Raw genomic sequence first — 26,256 nt, 5'->3', positions numbered from 1 at the left:
TATGGGAGTTAGTTCCCTTGTGCATAACTAGTTGCTTTTCCTTTGTTGCTTTTAATATTCTTTCTTAATCTTTAATTTTTGCTGTTTTAATGACAGTGTGTCTTGGTGTGGTCCTCTTTGGGTTGGTTTGTTTGGGACTCACTGTGCTTCCCAGATCTGGATGTCTGCTTTCTTTCCTAAGTTAGGAAAGTTTTTAGTTACTACATCTTCAAATAAGCTCTCAGCACCTTTTATTTATTTTCTCCTTCTGGGACCCCTGTTAAATGAATGTTATATGCTTGATGTTGTCCTAAAGGTCTCATTTTTAAAAATTATTTTTCCTTTTTTCTGTTCAGTTTGAGTTATTTTCTTTACTCTGTCTTCTAGTTTCCTGATTCATTCCTCTGTATCATCTAATCTGTTATTGAATCCTTCTAGTGTATTTTTTATTTTAGTTACTGTATTTTTCATCTGTTTGGGTCTACTTTATATTTTCTAACTCTCTGTTAGAAAAATTCTGACTTCTCACTGTGTTCATCTAGTCTTCTCCAAAGTTCTTTGAACATTTTTATGGTCATTACCTTGAAATCTTTGTTGCATAAATTGCTTATCTCTATTTCACTTAGTTCTTCTTCTGGGGTTTTGTCTTATTCCTTTGTTTGGAACATATTCCTCTGTAGCCTCATTTTGCCAGTTCTGTGTTTTTATTTCTATGTATTTGGTAGGTTGGTATGTTTCCTTATCATGGAGAAGTGGCCTTAAGTAGGAAATACCTGTGGGCCAGCAGCATACTTGCTTCTGGTCTCCAGACCTTTATGCTTTAGGGGTGCCATCTATATGGGCTGCATGAGCCCTTCTGTTGTGGCAGGCTGACTACTTGAGGCACATTGGTAGGCATGGCTGACTCCTGATTGGGTTGGTTGCCAAGCCTTGCCTAGTGCAAAAGCTATCAGCCACTGGTGGGTGGGGCCGTGTCCTGGGAGGGTTCTGGGTCAGATGTCAGACTGCTGGTGAGTGGGGCCAGTTCCTGACTCAGCTGGCTGAGGGGTCTGGGGTTTTCCACAGTTGATATTGGCCCATTGGTGGATGAGCCTTGATCCCTGGGCAGCTGGCCAATAAATATATATGGAGAGACGATAATCAGCATCATTTATAATCTTGGAACTGTAAATTAGGACCAGAGCAAGAAATCTTTTCATACCCATTCCATTTGCAAAAATTAAGAGAATCTTTTTATATTATTACTGAAAAGGAGTGTAAGGAGCATAAATTTATGTAACTGCTTTAGCTTATAAGTTGGCATTGTCTCCTTAGGTTGAATGTTCACATACCTTATAATTCTGAAGTTCCTCACATAGAGTATATCCAGGAGAATCTCTTATATTACTGTATATACTACAGGCAGCGCATGCACCAATGTTCACAGTAGCATTGTTCATAATGGCTAAAACCAAGAAATATTAAAACCCAGAAACAACCTAAATGTATGTCAACAGAACAGATTTTTTAAAAAATGTAAAACAACAAAGTGTTATGTACAGTAGAATAAACCACAAAGATATATAGCATTGTGGATGAGACTATGTGAAAAAATAAGTGCCAAAAAGTCTTATTCTGCATGATAGACTTTTAATAAAACTGAAATATCCTTCAAAAATTAAAATAAGGACTTTCTTGATGGTCCAGTGGTTAAGAATCTGCCTGCCAATGCAGAGGACACAGGTTCGATCCCTAGTCTGGGAAGATTCCATGTACCTTGAGGCAGCTAAACCCATGCACCACAACTGCTGAGCCCACGTGTCACAACTGCTGAAGCCCATGTGCTCTAGAGCCTGTGCTGTGCAACAGGAGAAGCTGCTGCAGTGAGAAACCCACACACCACATCTAGAGAGTAGCCCCACCTTCCCACAGCTACAGAAAAGCTGCACACAGCAACAAAGACCCAGGGCAGCCAAAAAATGAACATAAAAAATAAAAATGTAAAGAGTACATGTAAACGTAGGAATAAACTATGAAAAGAAAAACAGGAATAATGAAACATGGTTGAGCCTAATAATTTTGAGAGAGAAACAGGGAGATGGGGTGAAGGAGGCAGAGACTATGTGGTTAGGGATGTTTTTGTCAAGGCCTTAGTTTTTAGTTTATTTTTTACAGTGTTCAGTTCAGTTCAGTTCAGTCACTCAGTCATGTCCGACTCTTTGCTACCCCATGAATCACAGCACGCTAGGCCTCCCTGTCCATCACCAACTCCCGGAATTCACTCAAACTCATGTCCATCGAGTCGGTGATGCCATCCAGTCATCTCATCCTCTGTCGTCCCCTTCTCCTCCTGCCCCCAATCCCTCCCAGTATCAGGGTCTTTTCCAGTGAGTCAATTCTTGGCATGAGGTGGCCAAAGTATTGGAGTTTCAGCTTCAGCATCAGTCCTTCCAATGAACACCCAGGACTGATCTCCTTTAGGATGGACTGGTTGGATCTCCTTGCAGTCCAAGGGACTTTCAAGAGTCTTCTCCAACACCACAGTTCAAAAGCGTCAGTTCTTCAGCACTCAGCTTTCTTCACAGTCCAACTCTCACATTAAACATAACTAAATTGGGATTTCCCTGGTGGTCCAATGATTAAGACACTCTGTGCTTCCACTGCAGGAGGTGTGAGTTCAATCCCTGGTTGGTGAACTAAGATCCCACATGCAGTGTGGAATGGCAAAAAAAAAAAAAAAAAAATCAATTAAATAAATTTTAAAAGATAAAAATATCTGAATTAAATATCCAAACAGAGTTCATCAAAATGAGACTGTGTTATGAACCAAGGATTGTTGTTAACCCAATTCTATACACCTGAGGTCCAAATAAAGAAAATAGATGTCATTTACGATCTACATTAGGGAAAACACACACACGTAGCCTAAGTTCTTTAGTAGCATCTGGTTGTCTTTTGATTTTTTTCTTTCCAAGAAGAAACCTAAATACTTCAGCATTGGGAAAGAATCCCTTAGTTAAGGATCTCATGCATTTCACTCAGAAATCAGATAAGAATGCTGAATCTCCTTTTGCTGTTATAAGCAGCTTGTGAATAGCCAATAAGGTATCCTTTGGAAGACAAATTTTCAGCTAAAAGCAAGATTAAATGGCAAGGTGGCATTGGAAACAATTTGTTGGTCCTAATGTACATTGAGGATTTATCCAGATCAATAGCATGAACCAGATGAATGTCTGTTTGACATTTGGAGGCAGAACTTGGGTGGTGTTGTCATTCTTTTTTTCTTCTTATTGGAGGATAATTGCTTTACAATATTGTGTCTGATCACTTTTGCATTGTTTAAGGAGATTCTCTTCTGTGTGTTCAGTAGCACAATTCATGTGGGTTACTAGAGACTTGAGAAAGAACATTTTAATATTCAGATCCTACACAGAATGAGATGTTACCATGTAAAAGCCTTAAGAAATCTGTAAGTGGGGATTAAGGAACCAACAAAATAAAGATCTCTGTTATCTGGAATTTTGTTTTTTGATATTGAATATAGAGCCCAGATATTACTAGAATTGCTTTCCCTACAGTGGTTTGTGCTTTTGTGAGAATTTATCAATTACCACTTTCTGGCATTCATTCCACAGAATTGAGTCATGAGGATAAAGCAAAATGGTATGGCATGGATTTTCAACATTTACATATAGAGAAATTTAAAAATTATTTCAAAGCTGATTTTTGAAACTTTTATTTGCAGAATCCAGAAATTTAGAAATTATTTCAAAGCTGAATTTTGAAACTTTTATTTGCAGAATCCAGATCACCGATCAGATAAGTTTTACACTTTCCCCACTCATAATTCATTCCTTTTCCCTCATGGGGGTCGAACTCAGCAAAGAGTATCTCAAGAGGGCAATAACTTGTTACCCTTGGAAGCTGACTTTGCAATCTGAACATTCCAACTTTTGAAGTTTTGTAGGATATGGTCAGTTGGAGAAGACAGTGACCAGTGATCGTTAAATTCAACATGTTCTCGCAAGCTAGACAAACTGTCTAATTCCATGTATGAGCCAGCCAGTCTGGGGTTTACATTAAGATGGAAAGATCCTAAAAGTACTGCCTGCCTGCCTATATCTTTAGTCCCTATTTTATGATAATCTCCTTCTTGTCTGGCAAATATATTTTTTGACAGACCATTCTCATTTGTAATGAGACCATGGTCATTTCTCATGGACTTTCACGAGTTGATTCAGTGGGGAATCAGTCCTTTTCTTTGCAAATGAGTGTGTCCAAATCAGCGAAATGAATACTAATGAATCATAGGTTAATTTTAAGGACAAATGAAGAACAAAGCATCACTGTTGTAATATATTTTTGTATGTTTTTCGTTTGCTAAGCACCGCTAATATAAAAATGGTTTAGCTCTTGTGGAAGCCATTCCTACCTGCGTGGATGTATTACTGAACTGTCAGGCATCCTATTTATAGTTCTGTTCCCTTTGACTTCACATTTAAGTGGGAAGAGGTGGGTGGTGAGAGGCTATTTGATGTTACTGTTCTCACCTTATGAGAAACTGAAATTTTAGGGTTGAAATTGTCACAAAGGCCTCTTAAGTTTTAGGATTCTTTCTACCCTAAGAAATGTTTTGTTAGACTTGAGATCACTCAAGTGATCATCACTGGGGAAATGTAGTCATAGTCTTTAGAAGGCAGTGATGGGAATACTTGGTATTACGTGTGATTCATTACAATCAGTTACAAATTTGCATGATAATTATAAGAAGAAAACTTGTTGATCAGGATTATATTCATTCCCTGGACACTGATAGTAGTTAGAGGCTTTGCTTATGGGAGGATCATAGGAGGAGAGTTGTGAGAGAGGAGTTTTGAATGACTAAATTATTATTACATTTAATTTATACTTGTTAAATCATAGAAGCATGGAAAAGATTCTTCTTGAGACTGAAGGAAATGGTTTGGTGTATACATTCTCAGTGTCTAAGTCTTTGTTTATGTATTAAATTGAAGTATAGTTGATTTAGAGTAATTGTGTTAACTACATCTGTACAACAAAGTGATTCAGTTATATATATATATTCTTTTATAAGAATATATATATATTCTTTTGGTATACATTCATACATATATATATATACACTTTCTTTTTTATGTTCTTTTCCATTATGGTTTATCATAGGATATTGAATATAGTTCTCTATGCTGTACAGTAGGACCTTGTTGTTCATCCATTCTGTATATAAAAGCTTACGTCTGGTAACCCCAGCCTGCTACTCCCATCTCTCCCCCAACCCCTTCCCTCTTAGCAACCACCAGTCTGTTCTATGTTCAGTGACTAAGTCTTGATTACACGAGTAGATGACCTGTTTTGTGCACGTTTAAATTTTTGACTGATGTTTGCTAATCCAGTAAGTGTGATTTGGGGCTAATTTTCCCATCTCTGTGTAATTTGATATGTTCTGAGACTACAAAGTTACTTACTTGATGTTTTTGGATCATGTATCCTATCACTTTCCTTTATGAGGACACATATCTAAGAATTGCACATATATACATTCATTTCTCCATCAAATATTTACTGAGTGCCTACCGTGTGCCAGGCCCTATTCTAGAAGCTTGGCATGCATCTGTGAACAATAGACAAAAATCTGTCTACTTTTTTATGAGGATTATTAACTGTTTATTATTATGAGGAGGTCCTTAGAGTACATTTATTCTTCAGCTTTTTGTTAACTCTGTTTTAATGTTGGAAAGGAGAAGACCAAAACTAGGGACATCTGATTTTAAAAAGGAGCTTTGGCAAAAATGATCTTTTTGGTAGAAAAATGATCTTTTTGGTAGCAAAAATACCAGTATTGCTTACATCATTGTTTAGACCTTTTCTTTGGAAATGTGGTTCACACACAAATGTCAGTCACTTTGCTTTATGATCAGTTCTAACTTTTTTACATCTCTCTCCAAATTTGCTTGCTTGTTCATTCACATTGGCTTTGAATGATTTTTAATTTTCTGAAAATAAAAACTGATAATTGGCTCCAAAGATATTTAAAACAGTGTGCTGGAGTTTAATTGTAATAGCAAAAATAAGATCATGGGCCCCTTGAAGGCAGTATCTGTCTTTTTTACATACAATTTCTGGCATATTTATTAAAAGTAAATCTTGTTTTATGGTGACCTTGAACGTAAATTCTCTGTTAAGTATATAGAGAAATATACCTGCTGCTGCTGCTGCTGCTGCTAAGTCACTTCAGTTGTGTCCGACTCTGCAACCCCATAGATGGCAGCCCACCAGGCTCCCTCGTCCCTGGGATTCTCCAGGCAAGAACACTGGAGTGGGTTGCCATTTCCTTCTCCAATGTATGAAAGTGAAAAGTGAAAGTGAAGTCGCTCAGTTGTGTCCGACTCTTCATGACCCCATGGACTGCAGCCTACCAGGCTCCTTCATCCATGGGATTTTCCAGGCGAGAGTACTGGAGTGGGGTGCCATTGCCTTCTCTGATCTAACCAGTGGTAATCTGAGCCTGACTCTAGGTGATTCTGTGATTTAATATGTAGTAAGTAGGCTTTTTTTTTGTCCTTCCCCCTCACCAGGTCTACAATGTTTACATGGCAGGGAGGCAGCTGTGTTCTAAGCGGTACCGGGAATTTGCCATCTTACACCAGAACCTGAAGAGAGAGTTTGCCAACTTTACATTTCCCCGACTTCCAGGGAAGTGGCCATTCTCTTTATCAGAACAGCAATTAGATGCCCGACGTCGGGGGTTGGAAGAATATCTAGAAAAAGGTAAGCCAGCCTATTAAACTCTATTATCTTGAGTAAACATCTGGTCAAGATAGTATGTTGTGGCTCCTAAGCTGCATAGCTAAGTTTCCGGAAACTCAATAGTGAAAGTCACATTTCTGACTATAGATGTTGATTGATCTGAGCGTTAAAGCCCAACACTGAACTGTTCAGTACAACAGTTAATAGCCTATATTATTGATTCACTGAACACTTAACAACAATAGAAAAATGCGTAATTATTTTGTTATGCATTAAGGACCTTTATTTATAGGGTTATATTATTTGCCAGCAAACACATACACACTCAACATGCCAAATTTATTTGGAAGCTAGGTATTTAAGACATTTTAATGAAAGTGATTCTTAGTTTACTGACATAGCCTACTTGAAAATTCCTTATTCCTTTTGGACAGGTTTGCTGAGTTGTGAGCAAACTAAAGTCCCCTTGTTCTTAGCAGGTTATAGGTAGAAATATTAAAACTAACTTGTTATTAATATCTCAGGGCTTGCAAACAAGACATTAGGAATCTTTGTATGTGGAAGCTGAGACATTCATTTATCTAGAAAGGCAGGGAGAAATGACAAAGATCTCCTAAATATGATGGTTCAGTTTGTGGCACAGAGAAGAGACCTTGCTTTGATATTGAGTTATATAATTTGCTGGGCATGCAATAGTTTTTTGTTGAAAATACTCATTTAATAGAATAATGGTCTTATGTGGTATTTAGTAATTCTGTGTCCTTATAGAAGAACTAATTGACCTAGTTGAATTTTTTAAAACTTTGGTAGAGAGCTTTCCCTGAAGAAAAACCGTTTCCTCCATAGAAGGTAGTTAAACTTCATCTATTTTTAACTTCTCTAATGTGGAATGGCCTCTAAACACAGCCCTTGGGAAATGAAAAAGAGTACAGGTTTTTTTTAATAAAATGAAGTAAAATCAGCAGTGTAATTTATTATCCCCATGAGAATGTTAAGAAATTGACTCTCTTAGATGATTACCTACCTACCTGCCTGTTTTCCTTTCCTTCCTTTTCCCTTTCTCTCTCTCTCTTTTTTTCACTTGTAGTTGTTTTGAAGTTAAACTTTGTGAGATGAGAAGAGGTACTCAGATTAATACTTGATTACCCCTTTTTTCCCAAAGTGGCTTTAAATGTTAATGATTCTCTTACTGACCTTCTCCTATGCCAAATAGATATTTTTCTTTGTATTTTAATTGTGTGTTTGATACATTCCTAATTGTCCGTACTCTTGCTCTATTCTCTGGCTTATTAACACAAGCCAGCAAAGTTGGATTTACTGAACTTTTATTTCTCTTTTATGAATGACTTCATTTGTCTAATTTAATGTTTTTAGCAAGCTGTTTCTTTGTACATTCTATTATTCCTCCGTTCTACTTCATATATAAATGTTTGTTGTGCCTTAAAATACCATGTGTCATGGATGGCATACTACTTCAGCATTGCCTGCTACTGATGATTTATATTTAAATCTTGATATGTTCTTGACTATATATTCTTGATTTTAGGGCCTCATGCCAGATTCTATCTTTGTTTTCTACAGTGTGCTCAATACGAGTCATTGGCGAAAGTGACATCATGCAGGAATTTCTATCAGAATCAGATGAGGTAGGTGAAAACCCACTACAGTGACTATTTCCCTCTTGGCTCCTTGTGGGGAAAATTGAAGTTATTGATTCTGGATTAAATTGCCATAAATTCTCCAAATGACTAGTTTTTCAACTTCCTTTTTTTACGTGTTCTGCTTATCCTTCATGTCCTAGTGCTATGTCCACCTTCTCTTTGACTCCTTCCTGATGCTCAAGTCATTAATTTTCTATTCCACCAAGAACTTCTGCAGTCAGTACCACTTAATTATCACCTTGTTGCTATCTCATTCTCTAATTTTTTATACATATAGTCAGGTTATCACTTTATAATTTTACTTTACTAGAGTATGAGCTACATGTATGTAAGAGCTAAATCTTAATTATTTTCTTTTCAGCTTTTTGACATATAATTGTCAGATAGGAATTGTATCTATTTAGGTGTATGATTTAATGTTTTGATATCTGTATAAATTGTGAAATGATCACCATGGTCAAGTTAACATATTTATCACCTCATTACTATTTCCTCCCTTCTTTCTTGTTCTTTTCTTCCTTCCATCCTTCCATCTTCCCTTCCTTCCTTTCTTCACTTCTGATCTGCCCCTTAGCAAATTTCAGATATACGAAATAGTATTGTTAACTATGATCACCATGCTGTACATGAGATCTTCAGAACAAGAGCTAAATCTTGATCATCTTTATATTCCCAGTGCCGTAGCACAATGTTAAACATATTGTAGGTGCTTAATAAATACTAATTGAATAGACAAATGACTGTGTAATGCTATTGTACTAGTATGTTATTCATTGATTATTTTATATGTATATATTTTATTTTCCCAACTGGATTAAAAGTTCTTACAGACAAGGGCTTATAACAAAGTAATGCTTAGGATGATTTTAGGCAATTTTACTTTTTTAAAAGTGGTATTTAGGAACTATTTGTTCCTAAATAGTTGTTTCTCTATAGTAAAAATTACAAGGTCACAGTTTATTAGAGGAATGTGTAAATTTATCAAAAGCAGTAAGAGAAAAGGACTTCTTTTGAATTAAGGAGGATAAGAATTGTTTACTCTTTGCTTGAAGAAAATTGTACATGTTCCAGACTAATGCAGATTCCTGAGTTTCATCAATTTTTCCTTTCAAAGGTGTGGTGGTTATTTCAGAGTCTGGAAAGGAACTTGGAATTCCACTTGAGCCAGTCTGATATTGTTGTTCAGTTGCTAAGTTGTGCCCAACTCTTTGAGACCCCATGGATGGTAGCCCACCAGGCTCCACTGTCCATGGGGTTTCCCAGGCAAGAATACTGGAGTGGGTTGCCATTTCCTCCTCCAGGGAATCTTCCCAACCCAGCATCAGACCTGTGTCTCCTGCATTGGCAGGTGGATTCTTTACCATTGACCGGTTACCAGGGAAGCCCATGCCTGACCATTTAAAACCAGAGAATATTTGTTGAAACTACTGCTTTCAGTTGTTTTCTTTTCTCATTTGTGAGTTCTGAATGTTTGAAAGTAAGCCAAAAATCTCATCTGTGTTTGACCTAAACTGCTTCACACAAGTTTTCTGTTTTGGATATGAACACATTGAGTTTAACGTATTTCTTTCCTTCCTGTTCCTCTTAAAGGTTAACTTTTGCTGCAGCCGAAAGTCAGCTTTATGACTGACTTATAAAATGTAAATGTATTGATTTATAAGATGTCTTTTTTCCCCTTTTCATTGAAACTCGTTTTCTTTCTGTCACAAGTTTAGGTTGTTGTTTAGCTAGCATGTTGCAAGGAGAGTGAAGATATACTGGGTCATAATTTTTTTTAATTAATTATTTTTCTGTCTTTTCCCCAGAATTACAATGGTGTGTCCGATGTAGAGCTGAGAGTAGCATTACCAGATGCAACGACAGTTACAGTCAGGGTTAAAAAGAATAGTACTACAGACCAAGTATATCAGGTAAATTAAACTTGAACAAGTGGACTTACATTGGTTGGTTTAAAATGGAGAAAGATAGATTAAATGAGTTAATACATATAAAGTGCGTGGAGTATCTGGCATGTAATAAATTTATTAAATATTAGCTGCTACTGTTGATGTTAACTATTATTAATTTGAATGTACTTTGTCTTTCTTAAAAGAAAGGCAATAAATGTCTTAGGTTGTATTGGTTGTGATTAGTACCCCCTCTTTTTAATTGTAAAAACTTTATAATGTACATGAAAATAGACTAGTACCATGAAGTTCCATGTTCTCATCACTCATATCTAATAATCCTCAAGATTTTGCCACATTTGTGTTGCATATACAGTTTTCCTTTTCCTTTGTTTAAATATTTTAAGACAAATTCCGTGTTATTGGACCTGTATGCATTTCTGTATGCATCTCTAAAAAATATGGACATTCTTCTTATATAATCACAAAACCATTATCAAACCTAAAAAATTAACTACTTGCATGGTATTAACTAATAACAAATCCATAGTCAACTTTCCCAGTTGTCTAAAAATGATTCTTTACAGTTGGTTTGTTAAAATGTGGATCTAAACAAGGTCCTCATGTGATACTTGGTTTTTATGTTTGTTTTAATATAGGGCCAGCTCCCTTTCCTCCCCTTCCCCAACTTTTCCCCCCAGATTATTTGCTTTATTGCAGAAATTGGGTCTGTGTCCTGTGGAATGTTCCACATTCTGAATGTACCCATTTGTTTCTTTTGTCTGTTTATGTCATTTAATATGTCTTTCTGTTTCCTTATATTTTCTATAAATGAATTTTTCTCTAGAGGCTCGATTAGGTTCTGCTTTTCTGTTAAGAGTACGTCATAATCTGTGCTATATACTTCATATTACTTCTCAACAAGAGGAACACAATATTTGGTTATCCACTTTTAGTGATTAATTAGTAGCTTTAGGTGGTAATAACTTGATATCTCCATTGTTTACTCCACTGATTTTTTTTATTCATTGAGTTTTTCACTGATGATTGTTGTTGTAACCAGTGATTTTATTAAGGGTTGCAAAATGCTGATTTTCCAATTCTCTCATGTCTTCACGTTTATTAACTAGAATTCTTCTATAAGAATGTTCCCTTATCAACTAAGGCTATTTGGTATCCTGAAATACAGTTTGTAGGGAAGAGGGGATAAATATGTAATTCTTCCCTTTTATTGCCAATTTGTGGTATAAAGAAATGGTGCCCTTATTGATTCCAGTGATATCCGGTGAGATTTTTTTTTTTTAGTATCATGTGGGTTTTTAGATACTCAGCATGATTTAATCAAAAGCAGTATTCTTTTTGGTGCTCACATTGTTCTGTCTTTGGTCATTGGGAGCTCCTTCATGTCTGCTTCTGTGGGTTTTTTTGGTGCAACTCATTTGTTTATGATAGCATCCTTGCTTACAACAAGATGCTCTGGGCTCATCTTTGTATATTTCCTATACTAGATATAGAATCAGCCATTTCCCCAAGGAGTCCTGTTTCCTTTCAGTGAGGAATGGTATTTAAAGATCATGATCCAGGTGCTGGGTATAATTGTTTCTTTTAGGCCTTTTCTTTGGTCGTTAATCTTGATTTGATAAAGGTTTTCAGAGAGACTAGCAGGTTAGTCTGGATATTAGTGCTTATTTCTACTTTGTAGCAAATAAATTATCCCCCAAACATTTACTTTATACCATGGCAAAGGGTGTGTACAGGATCTGAGGTATTTCAGAAGTTATAAAATGGTAGATTGATTACAAGGAAAACATTAATTTTATATAGCTTAATGATGTTTTGTTTTCAGTATTTCTCTACAAAGGTGTAATTTTTTTTTTCAGTTCTCTCCTTACCTGATTACTGAGACTTCTAGCTATAAGCCATTTTCCAGACCCTGAGAAGATATCAGTTCCTGTCTGGTGCAGTATAGAATTGTAGCTTAGATCACTCAGAGTCTCCAGTTTCTACCTCACTTCAGGGATGACCCTAGGTCTGCTTCGTGAGCAGATCTGGGAAGAAGGATATACTTATGTTTGGTTTACTGAGACACTAATACTCAACAGCTTTTTCTTGTTTAATTAACACCTTATTTATACATTTTGGGATTGACCTTGAAAAGGAACTTTGATACTACTAGTTATGTTTTTTGCTTTGTGTTTTGTTGTTGTTTGTATGTAATTTCGGTTTTCGTTTATTTGCATATAGATCTTTCAGTTTCTTTTTATTTGTCACGTTAGGACCTTAGTTTCTAGAGAGGACTGATACTTGTTCAAAGTGACATGTTGTTCCAACAATTTGCTTTTTTCATGTGGACAAGAATGACAATAATTCTTAGGAAATGGAGGTCCCAAGCATGAGACATGGATTATCTGAAAAGTAAACAAGAATAATTTGTGAAGTATGAAAAAAAATTGATAACCAGTGTTTTAAGCTCAAGAACCAAGGATATAGATCTTGTATGGTAACGGCCTGTATTAAAATGTAGGCTGAATGTGTAAGACTAGATATTTATAAGAATTTATTTTCCTCTTAAAATCTGTCCTTGTGAAGCACATGCCTTGCTGCTGCCGCTGCTAAGCCACTTCAGTTAAGTGCTGTTAAAAAAGACCCTTATGAGATGAAGTTATATTTCAGAGAGCAAAGCTGATATTTAAGGAGAGACTATTAATAGCTTCAAAATTTGTATTTAGAGGTCATAGCTATTTGGGTCAAATACTATAGGTATTTTTACCCTTTTGTTTGATGCATGTATGTATACATACATACAAAGAAGAGTAGCTATGGACCATGGATTTAGTTTATATGAAACCAAGGTAATGAGGCCCTTCTCTTCTCCCTGCTTCTCATGCATACATCTATCTTTTCCCAGCCCCGTGAAACTGTGCTTAGTTTCCCTGAAACTAATCTATTTCGTTTACACTTTAGGCAATTGCAGCAAAGGTTGGCATGGACAGTACGACAGTGAATTACTTTGCCTTATTTGAAGTGATCAATCATTCCTTTGGTAAGTGCCAGTGACTAATATTAAGTTTGGGAATATTTTATTCTAATACTAATGTACCAAATATCCCAGAAGCTGTCAGATTGAAACTGTTGGCCTAGAGAAGATATTGAAGACACAGGGCAGTCCCACTAATTGGACCTGTTTCTAACAAGCAGACAGGACAAATCCCATTAAGCCCAAGTCTAGGTATCTGATAGCCTTTTTCCTCTTCTGTCAGTGTTGATTCCTTGCACCCAGCACTGAAGCAGATATTTTCATGAGATTTTTAAAAATCAGAGATTTAAAATTAATATATTCTAGTGAAACCACCTTAAAAAGAGGAGATTTTATTTAACTACAACTTGTTTTAGTGTTCTTTATGCTTTTTGTAGATTTTTAAGAATAGCTTTTTCTTTTCAGGAGTTAGAAAGAGATACACTGATTAAAAGGCTTTGCTTTAATGCATGTATTTAAGTTTCTGTGTAAACAGGTCCTCTAGGAGGTTTTATTGCATGGTGACAGAGATTTTCTCTTACATATTATTTTATAAAAGCTAGGGACAGTTTCATTGAGACCACAAAGGGGAGGAAGTCGGAAGGCTGTCTTCAAATGACAGATTTCCAATGGTTTATGGGTTTTTCCACATCATACATATATAGGGGTAAGGCCAGAAACAACAGATAATATCAATAGATCAGAATTCCCCATTCTGGAAAGGGAGAGAGTTTGGGAGATTTGAATCGCCCTGTCATCCCAGGTCAAGGTAGAACAACTTTGATTCCCCCTAAAGCAGCTATTTTGCAATTATTTATTGTCTTCCCAACTCTCTGTAGTCTAATAGGCAGACATAAATGTTGCAAAGAATTGTTAAGGAACAAGGACACTTGGATTCTAATCTTATCCTTCTTTTCTAAGCTTTTCAGTTCAGTTCAGTCACTCAGTCATGTCCGACTCTTTGCAACCCCATGAACTGCAGCACGCCAGGTCTTCCTGTCCATCACCAACTCCGGAGTTTACTCAAACTCATGCCCATTGAGTCCGTGATACCATCCAACCATCTCATCCTCTGTCATCTCCTTCACCTCCTGCCTTTAATCTTTCACAGCATCAGGGTCTTTTCCAATGAGTCAGTTCTTTGCATTAGGTGGCCAAAGTATTGGAGTTTCAGCTTCAGCATCAGTCCTTCCAATGAATATTCAGGACTGATTTCCTTTAGGATGGACTGGTTGAATCTCCTTGCAGTCCAAGGGACTCTAAAGAGTCTTCTCTAACACCACAGTTGAAAAGCATCAGTTCTTTGGTGCTCAACTTTTTTTATGGTCCAACTCTCACATCCATCCATGACTACTGGAAAAACCATAGCTTTGACTAGATGGACCTTTGTTGGCAAAGTAACGTTTCTGCTTTTTAATAAGCTGTCTAGGTTGGTCATAGCTTTTCTTCCAAGGATACGCGTCTTTGTATTTCATGGCTGCAGTCACCATCTGCAGTGATTTTGGAGCCCAACAAAATAAAGTCTGTCACTGTTTGCATTGTTTCCCCATCTATTTGCCATGAAGTGATGGGACCAGATGCCATGATCTTAGTTTTCTGAATGTTGAGTTTTAAGCCAACTTTTTCACTCTCCACTTTCATCAAGAGGCTCTTTAGATCTTCTTTGCTTTCTGCCATAAGGGTGGTGTCATCTGCATATCTGAGGTTATTGATATTTTTCCTGGCGAAATCTTGATTCCAGCTTGTGTTTCATCCAGCCCAGCATTTCTCATGATGTACTCTGCATTTAAGTTAAATAAGCAGGGTGACAATAGACAGCCTTGACATACTTCTTTCCCGATTTGGAACCAGTCTATTGTTCCATGTCCAGTTCTAACTGTTGCTTTTTGACCTGCATATAGATTTCTCAGGAGGCAGGTTAGGTGGTCTGGAATTCCCATCTCTTTCAGAATTTTCCACATTTTGTTGTGATCCACATAGTCAAAGGCTTTGGCATAGTCAATAAAGCAAAAGTAGATGTTTCCCTGGAACTCTCTCACTTTTTTGATGATCTAGTGGCTGCTGGCAATTTGATCTCTGGTTCCTCTGCCTTTTCTAAATCCAGCTTGAACATCTGGAAGTTCACGGTTCATGTAGTGTTGAAGCCTGGCTTGGAGAATTTTGAGCATTACTTTGCTAGCGTGTGAGATGAGTGAAATTGTGCAGTAATTGAAGCATTCTTTGGCATTGCCTTTCTTTGGGATTGGAATGAAAACTGACCTTTTCCAGTCCTGTGGCCACTGCTGAGTTTTCCAAATTTGCTGGCATATTGAGTGCAGCACTTTCATAGCATCATCTTTTAGGATTTGAAATAGCTCAACTGGAATTCCATCACCTCCACTAAGCTTTGTTTGTAGTGATACTTCCTAAGGTCACTTGACTTCACATTCCTGGATGTCTGGCTCTAGGTGAGTGATCACACCATCGTGATTATCTGGGTCATGAAGATCTTTTTTGTACAGTTCTGTGTATTGTTGCCACCTCTTCTTAATATCTTCTGCTTCTGTTAGGTCCATTCCATTTCTGTCCTTTATTGTGCCCATCTTTGCATGAAATGTTCCCTTGGTAGCTCTAATTTCTCTAGTCTTTCCCATTCTATTGTTTTCCTCTATTTCTTTGCACTGATCACTGAGGAAGGCTTTCTTATCTCTCCTTGCTATTCTTTGGAACTCTGCATTCAAATGGGCATATCTTTCCTTTTCTCCTTTTCCTTTTGCTTCTCTTCTTTTCATAGCTGTTTGTAAGGCCTCCTCAGGCAACCATTTTGCCTTTTTGCATTTCTTTTTTTTTTGAGGATTGTCTTGATCACTGCCTCGTGTACAATGTCACGAGCCTCCGTCCATAGTTCTTCAGACACTCTATCAGATCTAATCCCCTGAATCTATTTGTCACTTCCGCTGTATAAGCTTTAGTTAGCAAATAAAATGAAAAATACAAAATCTGTCTTTTGCAGTGTTACAAAGACAGTAACACTGGCTTCCCTGGTGGCTCAGAGCTTAAAATAAAGCATCTGCCTGCAATGCGGGAGACCTGGGTTTGATCCCTGGGTCAGGAAATTCCCCTGGAGAAGAAAATGGCAACCCACTCCAGTATTCTTGCCTGGAGAATCCCATGGACGGAGGAGCCTGGTGGGCTACAGTCCACAGGTCACAAAGTGTGGGACACGACCGAGCAACTTCACTTCCTTCAAAGATAGTAAACATCAAGAGAAAGAACTCAGCCTTTTTCAAGAGAAACAGTATAGAAATTAAAAGTGGTAGTGTTTTATCTTGCTTGACATTGTTAGGAAGAGGAAATAATGCTACCCAGAAGACACTTTTCACTTTGATGAATGTCTTATATTTGTGGAGGGATAGGGAGAGCCTTTCAGCTCTTAAGAATAAAAGCACCATAAGTAAATAAAATACACTATAGCTGGATAAAAGGGGAGACTTGCTTTAAAGAGGTTCAGTGGTCATTGCCATACTTGCCCAATAATGGATCAGATATTTTAACTGACGTTGGAGCAGGTGCTGTCCGCAGAGTCAGCATGTTAACTGAAGGGCGTGTCACTCAGGTGATAGATTTCAGTTAGCTTGAGGTTCAACTGGCCGGTCATATTAGAAGGCATAGATTTGGCTAGACAAATTGATACTTTGTGGTCCCAAGGCAGAGCTCCTTGACGGTCTAAGCTGATGTCCTGGTTAATGATCAACTCCATTCTTGTCTGCTTTACACAGTTCATACTAAGGAAATGCCTTTTATGTCTTCTCACTCTGGCTTGCTTTGTTTTGTCTTCTCTCTAGTGCGTAAGCTGGCACCTAATGAATTTCCCCATAAACTCTACGTCCAGAATTACACATCAGCTGTGCCAGGTACCTGCTTGACCATTCGAAAGTGGCTTTTTACGACAGAAGAAGAAATCCTCTTAAATGACAATGACCTTGCTGTTACGTACTTCTTTCATCAGGTAGGTAAATTGATCTCCCTGGAGAAGCCTAATTTCTCTTTCTGTTTGTATATAATGGTCATTTGCCAATCCTGTGTGAATCCTTGAGTAAGCTGTTTTGCCTCCTGGATTTTAGTTAAATTTATAAAATGTTCTTTTTTGTGAAATTCGTAAAATTCCACAAAAGATAAGTTTAAGAAATGGATATCCTGGAATTCAAAATGTATTTATTATTATTTTTTAAAGCAATAGCAAATGAAGATTACGGGGCTGTGTACTTTTTCAAAAAGATCTTTATCAGACAGTATGGAGATTCCTTTAAAAACTAGAAATAAAACTACCATATGACCCAACAATCCCACTACCCAAGAAAAACCATAATTGAAAAAGGCATGTGTACCCCAATGTTCATTGCAGTGCTATTTGCAATAGCTAGGACATGGAAGCAGCCTAGATGTCCATCGACAGGTGAATGGATAAAGAAGCTGTGCTACATATATACAACGGAATATTACTCAGCCATGGAAGGGAATGTATTTGAGCCAGTGCTAATGAGGTAGATGACTCTAGAGCCTATTATACAGAGTGAAGTAAGTCAGAAAGAAAAGTATCATATATTAATGTGTATATATGCAGCAGCATATGGAATCTAGAAAGATGGTACTGAGGAACCTAACTGCAGGGCAGCAGTGGAGATGCAGACATAGAGAACAGACTTATGGGCGTGGGAGGCAGAAGGGTGGGATGACTGAAGAGAGTGGCATGGAAACATATACACTACCATATGTAAAATAGATAACCAGTGGGAATTTGCTGTATGACTCAAGAACTCAGACTGGGGCTCTGTGACAACCTAGAGGGGTGGAATTGGGTGGGAGATGGGAGGGAGGTTCAAGCGGGAGGAGACATACGGATTACCTATGGTTGATTCATGCTGATGTATGGCAGAGACCAACACAATAAAGCAATTATCCTTCAATTAAAAATAATAAATTAAAAATTTTTTTCATCAAAACTATACATCCATAGAGCTTAAAGCATCAAATAGTTCTACACAGGTTATTATGAAAAATATTAGTTATTCCCACTTCTTTCCTCTCATAGGCAACCACTTTCACCTCTTTTTACCTTTGTTTTTCTGTTGTTACTTATTCCATCTTTTTAAAAAAATTTATCGAAGTATAGTTGATTTACAATGTTGTGTTAGTTTCTGGTGTACAGCAGAGTGATTCAGCTATGCATATATATATTCTTTTTCATAGTCTTTTCTCTTATGGTTTATTGCAAGATATTGAATACAGTTCCCTGTGCTAAATGGTAGGTCCTTGTTAATTACCTATTTTGTATATAGTAGTATGTATCTGTTAATCTTAAGCTAACTTATCCCCTGCACTTTCCCCTTTGGTGAGCATGTGGGATCTTAGTTCCCCGACCAGGGATCAAACACATGCCCCCTATATTGGGAGCATGGAGTCTTAACCACTGGACTACCAGGAAAGTCCCCTGTTTCTGTTTTTTAAAGAAGTTCACTTGTATCATATTTTAGATTCCACATATAAATGATATCATATGATATTTGTTTTTCTCCAGCCATGTTGCTACAAGTGGCATTATTTCATTATATTTTATGGCTGAATAATACTCTATCACACACACACACACACACACACACACACACACACACATGTTCTTAATCCATTCATCTATCCATGGACATCTAGGTTGCTTCCATGACTTGGCTGTTATAAATAGTAATGCAGTGAACATTGGGGTTCTTGTATCTTTTTGAATTAGTTTTCTCCATATATATGCCCAGGAGTAGAATTTTTGGATTGTATGGTAACTTGGCTCTACTTTCTGTTTTATGAGGACCTCCATACTGGTTTCCACAGTTCAGTTCAGTTCATTTGCTCAGCCGTGTCCGACTCTTTGTGACCCCATGAATTGCAGCATGCCAAGCCTCCCTGTCCATCAGCAACTCCCGGAGTTCACTCAATCTCATGCCCATTGAGTTGGTAGTGTCATCCAACCGTTTCATCCTCTGTTGTCCCCTTCTCCTCCTGCCTTCAATCTCTCCCAGCATCAGAGTCTTTTCCAATGAGTCTGTTCTTTGCATGAGGTGGCCAAAGTATTGAGTATTATAGTTTCAGCTTCAGCATCAGTCCTTCCAATGAACACCCAGGACTGATCTCCTTTACTATGGACTGAGTGGATTTCCTTGCAGTCCAAGGGACTCTCAAGAGTCTTCTCCAACACCACAGTTCAAAAGCATCAATTCTTCAGTGCTCAGCTTTCATTATAGTCCAACTCTTACATCCATCCATGACCAATGGAAAAACCATAGCCTTGACTAGACGGACCTTTGTTGGCAAAGTAATGTCTCTGCTTTTTAATAAGCTGTCTAGGTTGGTCATAACTTTCCTTCCAAGGAGTAAGCGTCTTTTAATTTCATGGCTGCAGTCACCATCTGCAGTGATTTTGGAGCCCCCAAAAATTGGTGTAGCTACTTTCCTCAGTAGCTGCACCAATTTACATTCCTACCAACAGTGTAGGAGGGTTCGTTTTTCTCCACACCGTCTCCAGCATTTCTTATTTGTAGACTTTTAAATGATGGTTATTCTGACCATTGTGAAGTGGGAGATCCAACCAGTCCATTCTGAAGGAGATCAGCCCTGGGATTTCTTTGGAAGGAATGATGCTAAAGCTGAAATTCCAGTACTTTGGCCACCTCATGGGAAGAGTTGACTCATTGGAAAAGACTCTGATGCTGGGAGGGATTGGGGACAGGAGGAGAAGGGGACGACAGAGGATGAGATGGCTGGATGGCATCACTGACTCAATGGATGTGAGTCTGAGTGAACTCCGGGAGTTGGTGATGGACAGGGAGGCCTGGCGGGCTGTGATTCATGGGGTCGCAAAGAGTCGGACAGGACTGAGTGACTGAACTGAACTGAATGATGAGCGATATTGAGCATATTTTTTAAAAAATTCATTTTATTGAAGTGTTGATTTATAATTGTGTTAATTTCTACTGTACAACAAAGTGATTCAGTTATGCATGTGTATACACATGTTCTTTTCCGTATACTTTTCCATTATGGTTTATCACAGGATATTGAATATAGATCCCATTGCTATATAATATGACTTTGTTCTCTGTTCATCCTATATATGATAGTTTGCATCTGCTAATCTCAAACTCAGAATCCTTCCTCCCCTGTGGTGACTGCAGATCTGTTCTCTGTGTCTGTGAGTGTGTTTTCTGTTTTACAGATATGTTTATTTGTGTCATATTTTAGATTCTACATACAAGTGATGTCATATGGCATTTGTCTTTTTCTGACCGACTTTGCTTAGTATCATAATCTCTAGGTCTGTTTATGTTGCTGAAAATGTCGCTATTTCATTCTTTTTTACGGCTCAGTAATATACCACTGTGTGTGTGTGTGTGTGTGTGTGTGCGCGCGCGCTCGCGCGTGCATGCATGCACGCGCGTGTATGTGTAACCCAAGTCTTCTGCCTTGCAGGCAGATTCTTTACCATCTGAGCCATCAGATCACATATGCCCCTTTAAATTAATTCCCAAGTATTCTATTTTTTTATTACAGTTATGAATGGAATATTTTTTCTTTATGTTGTTGAAGTAGAAAAGTTATTTTCTAGAAGTCAGACTATCTGGTTCAAGTACAAGCTCTCCATTGGTTAAATACTTAACATAGCTTTGTTAACATCTGTTTTCTGATCTGTTAAAGGGTAATAGTAGTAGTTCACTTTTTTTTTTTTTTTTAATCAGTATCAAACTTTAAACAAAGCAGAGGTTGTGAAATTACTTTTTGAATTATAAAACTGTAAAGCAAAAGTAGGGCTGGCTTCCCTGGTGGCTCAGTGGTAAAGAATCCACCTGCCAATATAGACAGAGGTTTGATCCCTGGGTCGGGAAAATCCCCTGGAGAAGGAAATGGTAACCCCCACTCCAGTATTCTTGGCTGGGAAATCCCATGGACAGAGAAGCCTGGTGGGCTGTGTGGTCCATGGGGTTGCAAAGAATTGGACACAACTTAGCAACTAAACAACAACAACAGACCAAAACATTTAGGTGGATAGATAGAAGAGCTTTTATTTTCGTATCAGTGTCTCATACCCCAAAACTTTTTCAACTCTCCTGTTTCTTCAGTTTTTTAAACAGCTTTATTGAAGTATAGTTGACACAATAGACTGTATATATTTAAAATTTATAATTTGGTAAGTTTTTGTTTTTGTTTTTATACTCAACCGTTTAAAAATGTGCAGTTCAGTAGTGTTAAATTCACTTCATTATGTGATAGATCTCCAGAACTTTTTCCTCTTGCAAAACTAAAATTCTACCCATTAAACAACTCATTTTCCTCTCCCCTACTTATGGCAACTCTCATTCTACTTTCTGTGAACTTGACTACTTTAGATATCTCATGTAAGTGCAATAATATATTATTTGTCTTTTGTGACTTGCTTATTTTATTTAGCATAATGTCCTTAAGGCTTATTCATGTTATTAAAGCTGAATAATTATATGCCATTGTATGTGTATATCACATTTTGTTTATTCATCTGTGGATGGACATTTGGGTTGCTTTTACCTCTTGGCTATTATGAATAATGCTGTTATGAACAGGGTTATGTAAATGTCTCTTCAAAATTCTGCTTTTAATATCCCCAGAATCATGATCAATAGCTGGATCATATGGAAATTCTGTTTTTAATTTTTTGAGGAACCGCCACACTGTTTTCCATAGCAGCTGTACCGTTTTATATTCCCAGCAGTACACAGCAGCTCAAATGATTTTATGATTGACTAGGTAAACAATTGTGCCTTTTGGAAAATAATACTGAAATTTTTCCCTCACTTAATTTTAGTTGATATTTTTGTATCATATTTTGATGGTGGGACCGTCTCATGCATCTCATCAATTCTAAGATGCCATCAGTTGTAAGATGCACTAGTATTTTATGTACTGCTAAGAGAAAAAAGCTACCAATTAAACAACATATATCATTGATTATAAGACACATCCCAATTATAGGAATAATAAAATGTGAGAAAACTATGCATCTTAGAATTGATGAAATACTAGATAATAATGCTGGTAATGTGCCTTTTCCTTAAAAAATTGATAAAGTCAAAATCTATAGTAGGATATATTTATTTTCTGGCTAAACCTACCAGATTAAACATACATTTAAACTACTTTTTGAAAGCTTACTAGAATAATCGTAATGGATTTTAAGAGGCGTAAACCTGTGAAGAGAATAGGCGGGACGCAATAGATGAGAATGGTCAACACTTTTTAGAAAACGAATGTTTGAATGAGTCAGCAGGACTTTGGTATTTGGTTATTGTGGAAGAATTGGTAAGAGGCATGTGGAAAGTTACAAACGTAAGGCAGTTAACTTAAAAGGAGAACGAAATGTATAAGAAAAGAAGCCCTGGTAACAGCACATGATTTAGTTGTGAATAATGTTTACATGCTTATAATAATGTATTGAGTACAGTATTCAATACTGATTACTGATTTAGTTTTTATTGAGATGTTGGAGGAAGAAGAGAGAGTGCAGGAGTGGTATATGAAAGCTAAAACATTACGATTTTTGGCTGCACATTATGGTATGCGGGATCCTAGTTCCCCAACCAGGGATTGAACCCATGCCCTCTGCAGTGGAAGCATGGATGCTCAACCACTGGACCACCAGGGTAGTCCCTAAAGCTTTTTTTAAAAAACTCTTTTTATTTATTTTTAAAAATAATTTATTTATTTATGGCTATGCTGGGTCTTCGTTGCTGTGCAAGCACTTTCTCTAGTTAGGTGAGCAGGAGGCTACTCTCTGGTTGCAGTGCGTGACTTCTTTTTTTGGGGAGCATGGCCTCTAGGGCGCGCAGGCTTCAGTAGCTGTGGCATGTGGATTCAGTAGTTGCGGCTCCCGGGCTAGAGCACAGGCTCAGTAGTTGTGGCACACGGGCTTAGTTGCTCTGAGGCATGTGAGATCTTCTGGGATCAAGGGTTGAACCCATGTCTTCTACATTGGCAAGAGGATTCTTTACCACTGGGCCACTAGGGAAGCCCAAAACTTATTTTAATGCAGCAACTCAACATTGTCTAAAATTGACAGGGAATTAGCATAAGCATGACATTTAGAATTATGAAAGGAATATCACAAAAAACTGCTTACAGTCCTTAACAATATCTGGAATGAGGCTGTGCGATCAAACTTGTTTTGGTTAGGTGCCTCTCAGTAATACATATTTTTAAAAACTATTATCTCTTTTATTTCATAAGTTTTTTTCAATTAAGGGAAAAAGGAATCCAGTGTCCTGATATTTATGTTTTCCACTCAGCTAGTCAGGCAATATAATCTTGATTAGAAATGAGTGAGGAGAGAACATTTTTACTGCCCCACATGAAAATAGTTCACTTAGAGTTGCGGGAGTAGATGTTCACTCTGGCCCACCTCTGCCCAGGGGAAGTGGTCATCAGTAAGTACTTAAGTGCTATTACTAGTCGGACAGTTCTAGGTATTAGAAATACTGAATTGATAAACCAATATTTGTTTGTTTTCCCTCTTTACTTCTCTCCCAACTTTTTCAGTCTAACTGATTTAAATTTGATCTAGCTGGAGCACCAAGTCTTTTGGTGATAGTGTTCAGGTTCTGCAGGACATTGGTGGCAGTTCTCATTGAGCATCGCCTCTGGGAATATAATCTCTCTGCCTAAGTGAACCCTCACTTGTATGGCTAGGACTGGGGAGACACTGGGATACTCTTTCCAGTGGCAGTCCCAGGGAGGATATATCCTTGTGTGGTTCAGAACAGGCAAATGATGGCAATGTCAATGATAGTAATAAAAACTATTTATATATATTTTACAAAGCTGTTAACATCTTTTATCTTGTTTTGTTCTCTACCTTCAATATAGATTTTATTCTTGTTTTGCAGACTGAGAGGGTTTAAGTGACGTACTCAAATGTATATGGGTACGTGACAGCTAGAATTTGAAATTGTCTCTTGACTTCAACCCTGAATTCATTCTAATTGGCAAATGTTTTCCTGTAAAAGACTATGGGGAATGATTTCTACCTGAAGGAAATCGGCAGTTTTCTGATGAAGATTCAGGTGGTTCCCTGCCTGGTGTCTGCATAGGGTTGTCTTTGGAGTAACTCACTGAGGGTACATCCTGAATGCCCTGGACAAATGGTTCTGTTTGTTCTTTTTCTTTTTTTTCCTCCCAAAGATCAGTTTTCCCTTCCATTGGATTTTTAAAATTTTTCTTGGAGTGGAGGAGAGGTGGAGTAAGATTGGGAAGGGGATGTATGTTTCATACAGCTGAACCAGGAATAGTTTAGTATATTATATCTGGATACCTTCATTTTTATATCAGATTCTCGCTGGAAGCTTTTCTGTTTATGGTCTCATATTTATCACTTCTCTCTTCCAGTTGCTACCCCGCTGGCCTAAGGTCTTGTTTCACTTCATGCTTAAAGTACCACAGTATCATTGATCTTCCTTGTTTCATTCTCTTCTTAGCTTAAGTCATTTGGCAGTCATGTAGAGATCAATCTTTCTGAAACAACAACTTTTTATTATTTGTTTTAGCTCTCTACTGTCCTTAAGTCTAAATTCCTATGCCTGCTCTTTGGGATCATTCATGTTCTATTAATCTGTGCATCCAGAATTATTTTTCATTGTCCACTAACATGTATCCTTTATTCTGATCAGGCAGGTTTGTCTCCTGAATATATTTAAATTCAAACCCATTTCTGTTTCCTGACTTTAGCCTGAAGTTTCTCCTATTCAGCCTATCCTGTGGGGTCCAACCAAGACTTCCTTGATAACTACAGTTAGCAATACGCTTTCCTGTTCTGGCTGCATGCATCACTTACAATTTATGTCACACATTTTTGCTACTTCATCGTTATCTTTAATACAGTATTGTGTACTATCTTTCAGTGTTCTGTAATTATTTCACATGTATAAATTAACCTGAATTTAAATCTCTTAACAGGACAGACCTAGAATAAGAGTTGCAGAGTTCACAGGCAATGATGATGATGGTCCAGATGGATAGGAATTATTGTGAAAATGAATCTGTATCCCTTTATTTTTATCAAGAATGTACTTGATGATAATTTTTACAGTTCTTTCTTCCTTGCCTTTGTTTTGGTGACAGGCTGTTGATGATGTGAAAAAAGGTTACATCAAAGCAGAGGAAAAATCCTACCAATTACAGAAGCTCTATGAACAAAGGAAAATGGTCATGGTAGGTTTATGTTCCATAATCTCTTTATAAAATGCCCCTTATCCCTATTTAAATTTAATTTAATTTTATATTGGAGAACAGGTGATTTAAAATGTTATGTTAGTTTCAGGTATAGAGCAAAGTGATTCAGTTGTACATATATCCATTCTTTTTCAGATTGTTTTCCCATATAGGTTTTTACAGAATATTGAGTATAGTTCTCCATGCTATACAGTAGGTCTTTGTTGATTATCTATTTTATATATAGTAGTTTCTATATATTAATCCCAAACTCCTAATTTGTCCTCCCCGCCCCCACCTTTCCCCTTTGAAAATTATGTTTGTTTTCCAAGTCTGTGAGTCTCTGTTTTCTGTATATATTCATTTGTATTATTTTTTAGATTCCACATGTAAGTAGTTGTGATAAGTCCATTTGTAGCCTTTTTTTAGATTCCACATATAAATGATATCATATGGTATTTGTCTTTCTCCTTCTGACTTACTTCACTCAGTATGATAATCTCTTTTTGAATTATAGTTTTGTCTGGATATATGCCTGGGAATGGGATTGCTGGATCATATGGGAATTCTATTTTTAGTGTTATGAGGCATCTCCATACTATTTTCCATAGTGGCTGCGTCGGCTTACATTCCCACCAACAGTTGTTGGAGGGTTACTTTTTCCCCACACCCTTTCCAGCATTTGTTATTTGTAGACTTTCTGATGATAGCC

The 26,256-nt window shown here is 37.3% G+C and overlaps 1 protein-coding gene across 2 annotated transcripts in view; it reads left to right on the top strand.

Annotated features, from left to right (window-relative positions):
• SNX27 (sorting nexin 27) overlaps window positions 1-26,256 on the top strand; it is a 79,694-nt gene that overhangs the window by 41,373 nt on the left and 12,065 nt on the right. For both annotated transcript variants that reach the window (XM_070367083.1, XM_070367082.1), the window contains exons 3-8: window positions 6,555-6,747; window positions 8,308-8,372; window positions 10,193-10,297; window positions 13,238-13,316; window positions 17,114-17,277; window positions 25,455-25,544. In XM_070367083.1, coding sequence (XP_070223184.1) covers window positions 6,555-6,747; window positions 8,308-8,372; window positions 10,193-10,297; window positions 13,238-13,316; window positions 17,114-17,277; window positions 25,455-25,544 — 696 coding nt within the window. The remainder of the gene's footprint in view (window positions 1-6,554; window positions 6,748-8,307; window positions 8,373-10,192; window positions 10,298-13,237; window positions 13,317-17,113; window positions 17,278-25,454; window positions 25,545-26,256) is intronic.

This window comes from Bos mutus, chromosome 3 (genome assembly GCF_027580195.1).
Source record: "Bos mutus isolate GX-2022 chromosome 3, NWIPB_WYAK_1.1, whole genome shotgun sequence".
In the NCBI taxonomy this organism is placed as follows: domain Eukaryota; kingdom Metazoa; phylum Chordata; class Mammalia; order Artiodactyla; family Bovidae; genus Bos; species Bos mutus.
Note: the sequence above shows the minus strand (reverse complement) of the source record. Positions and strands in the feature narration are given on the sequence as shown.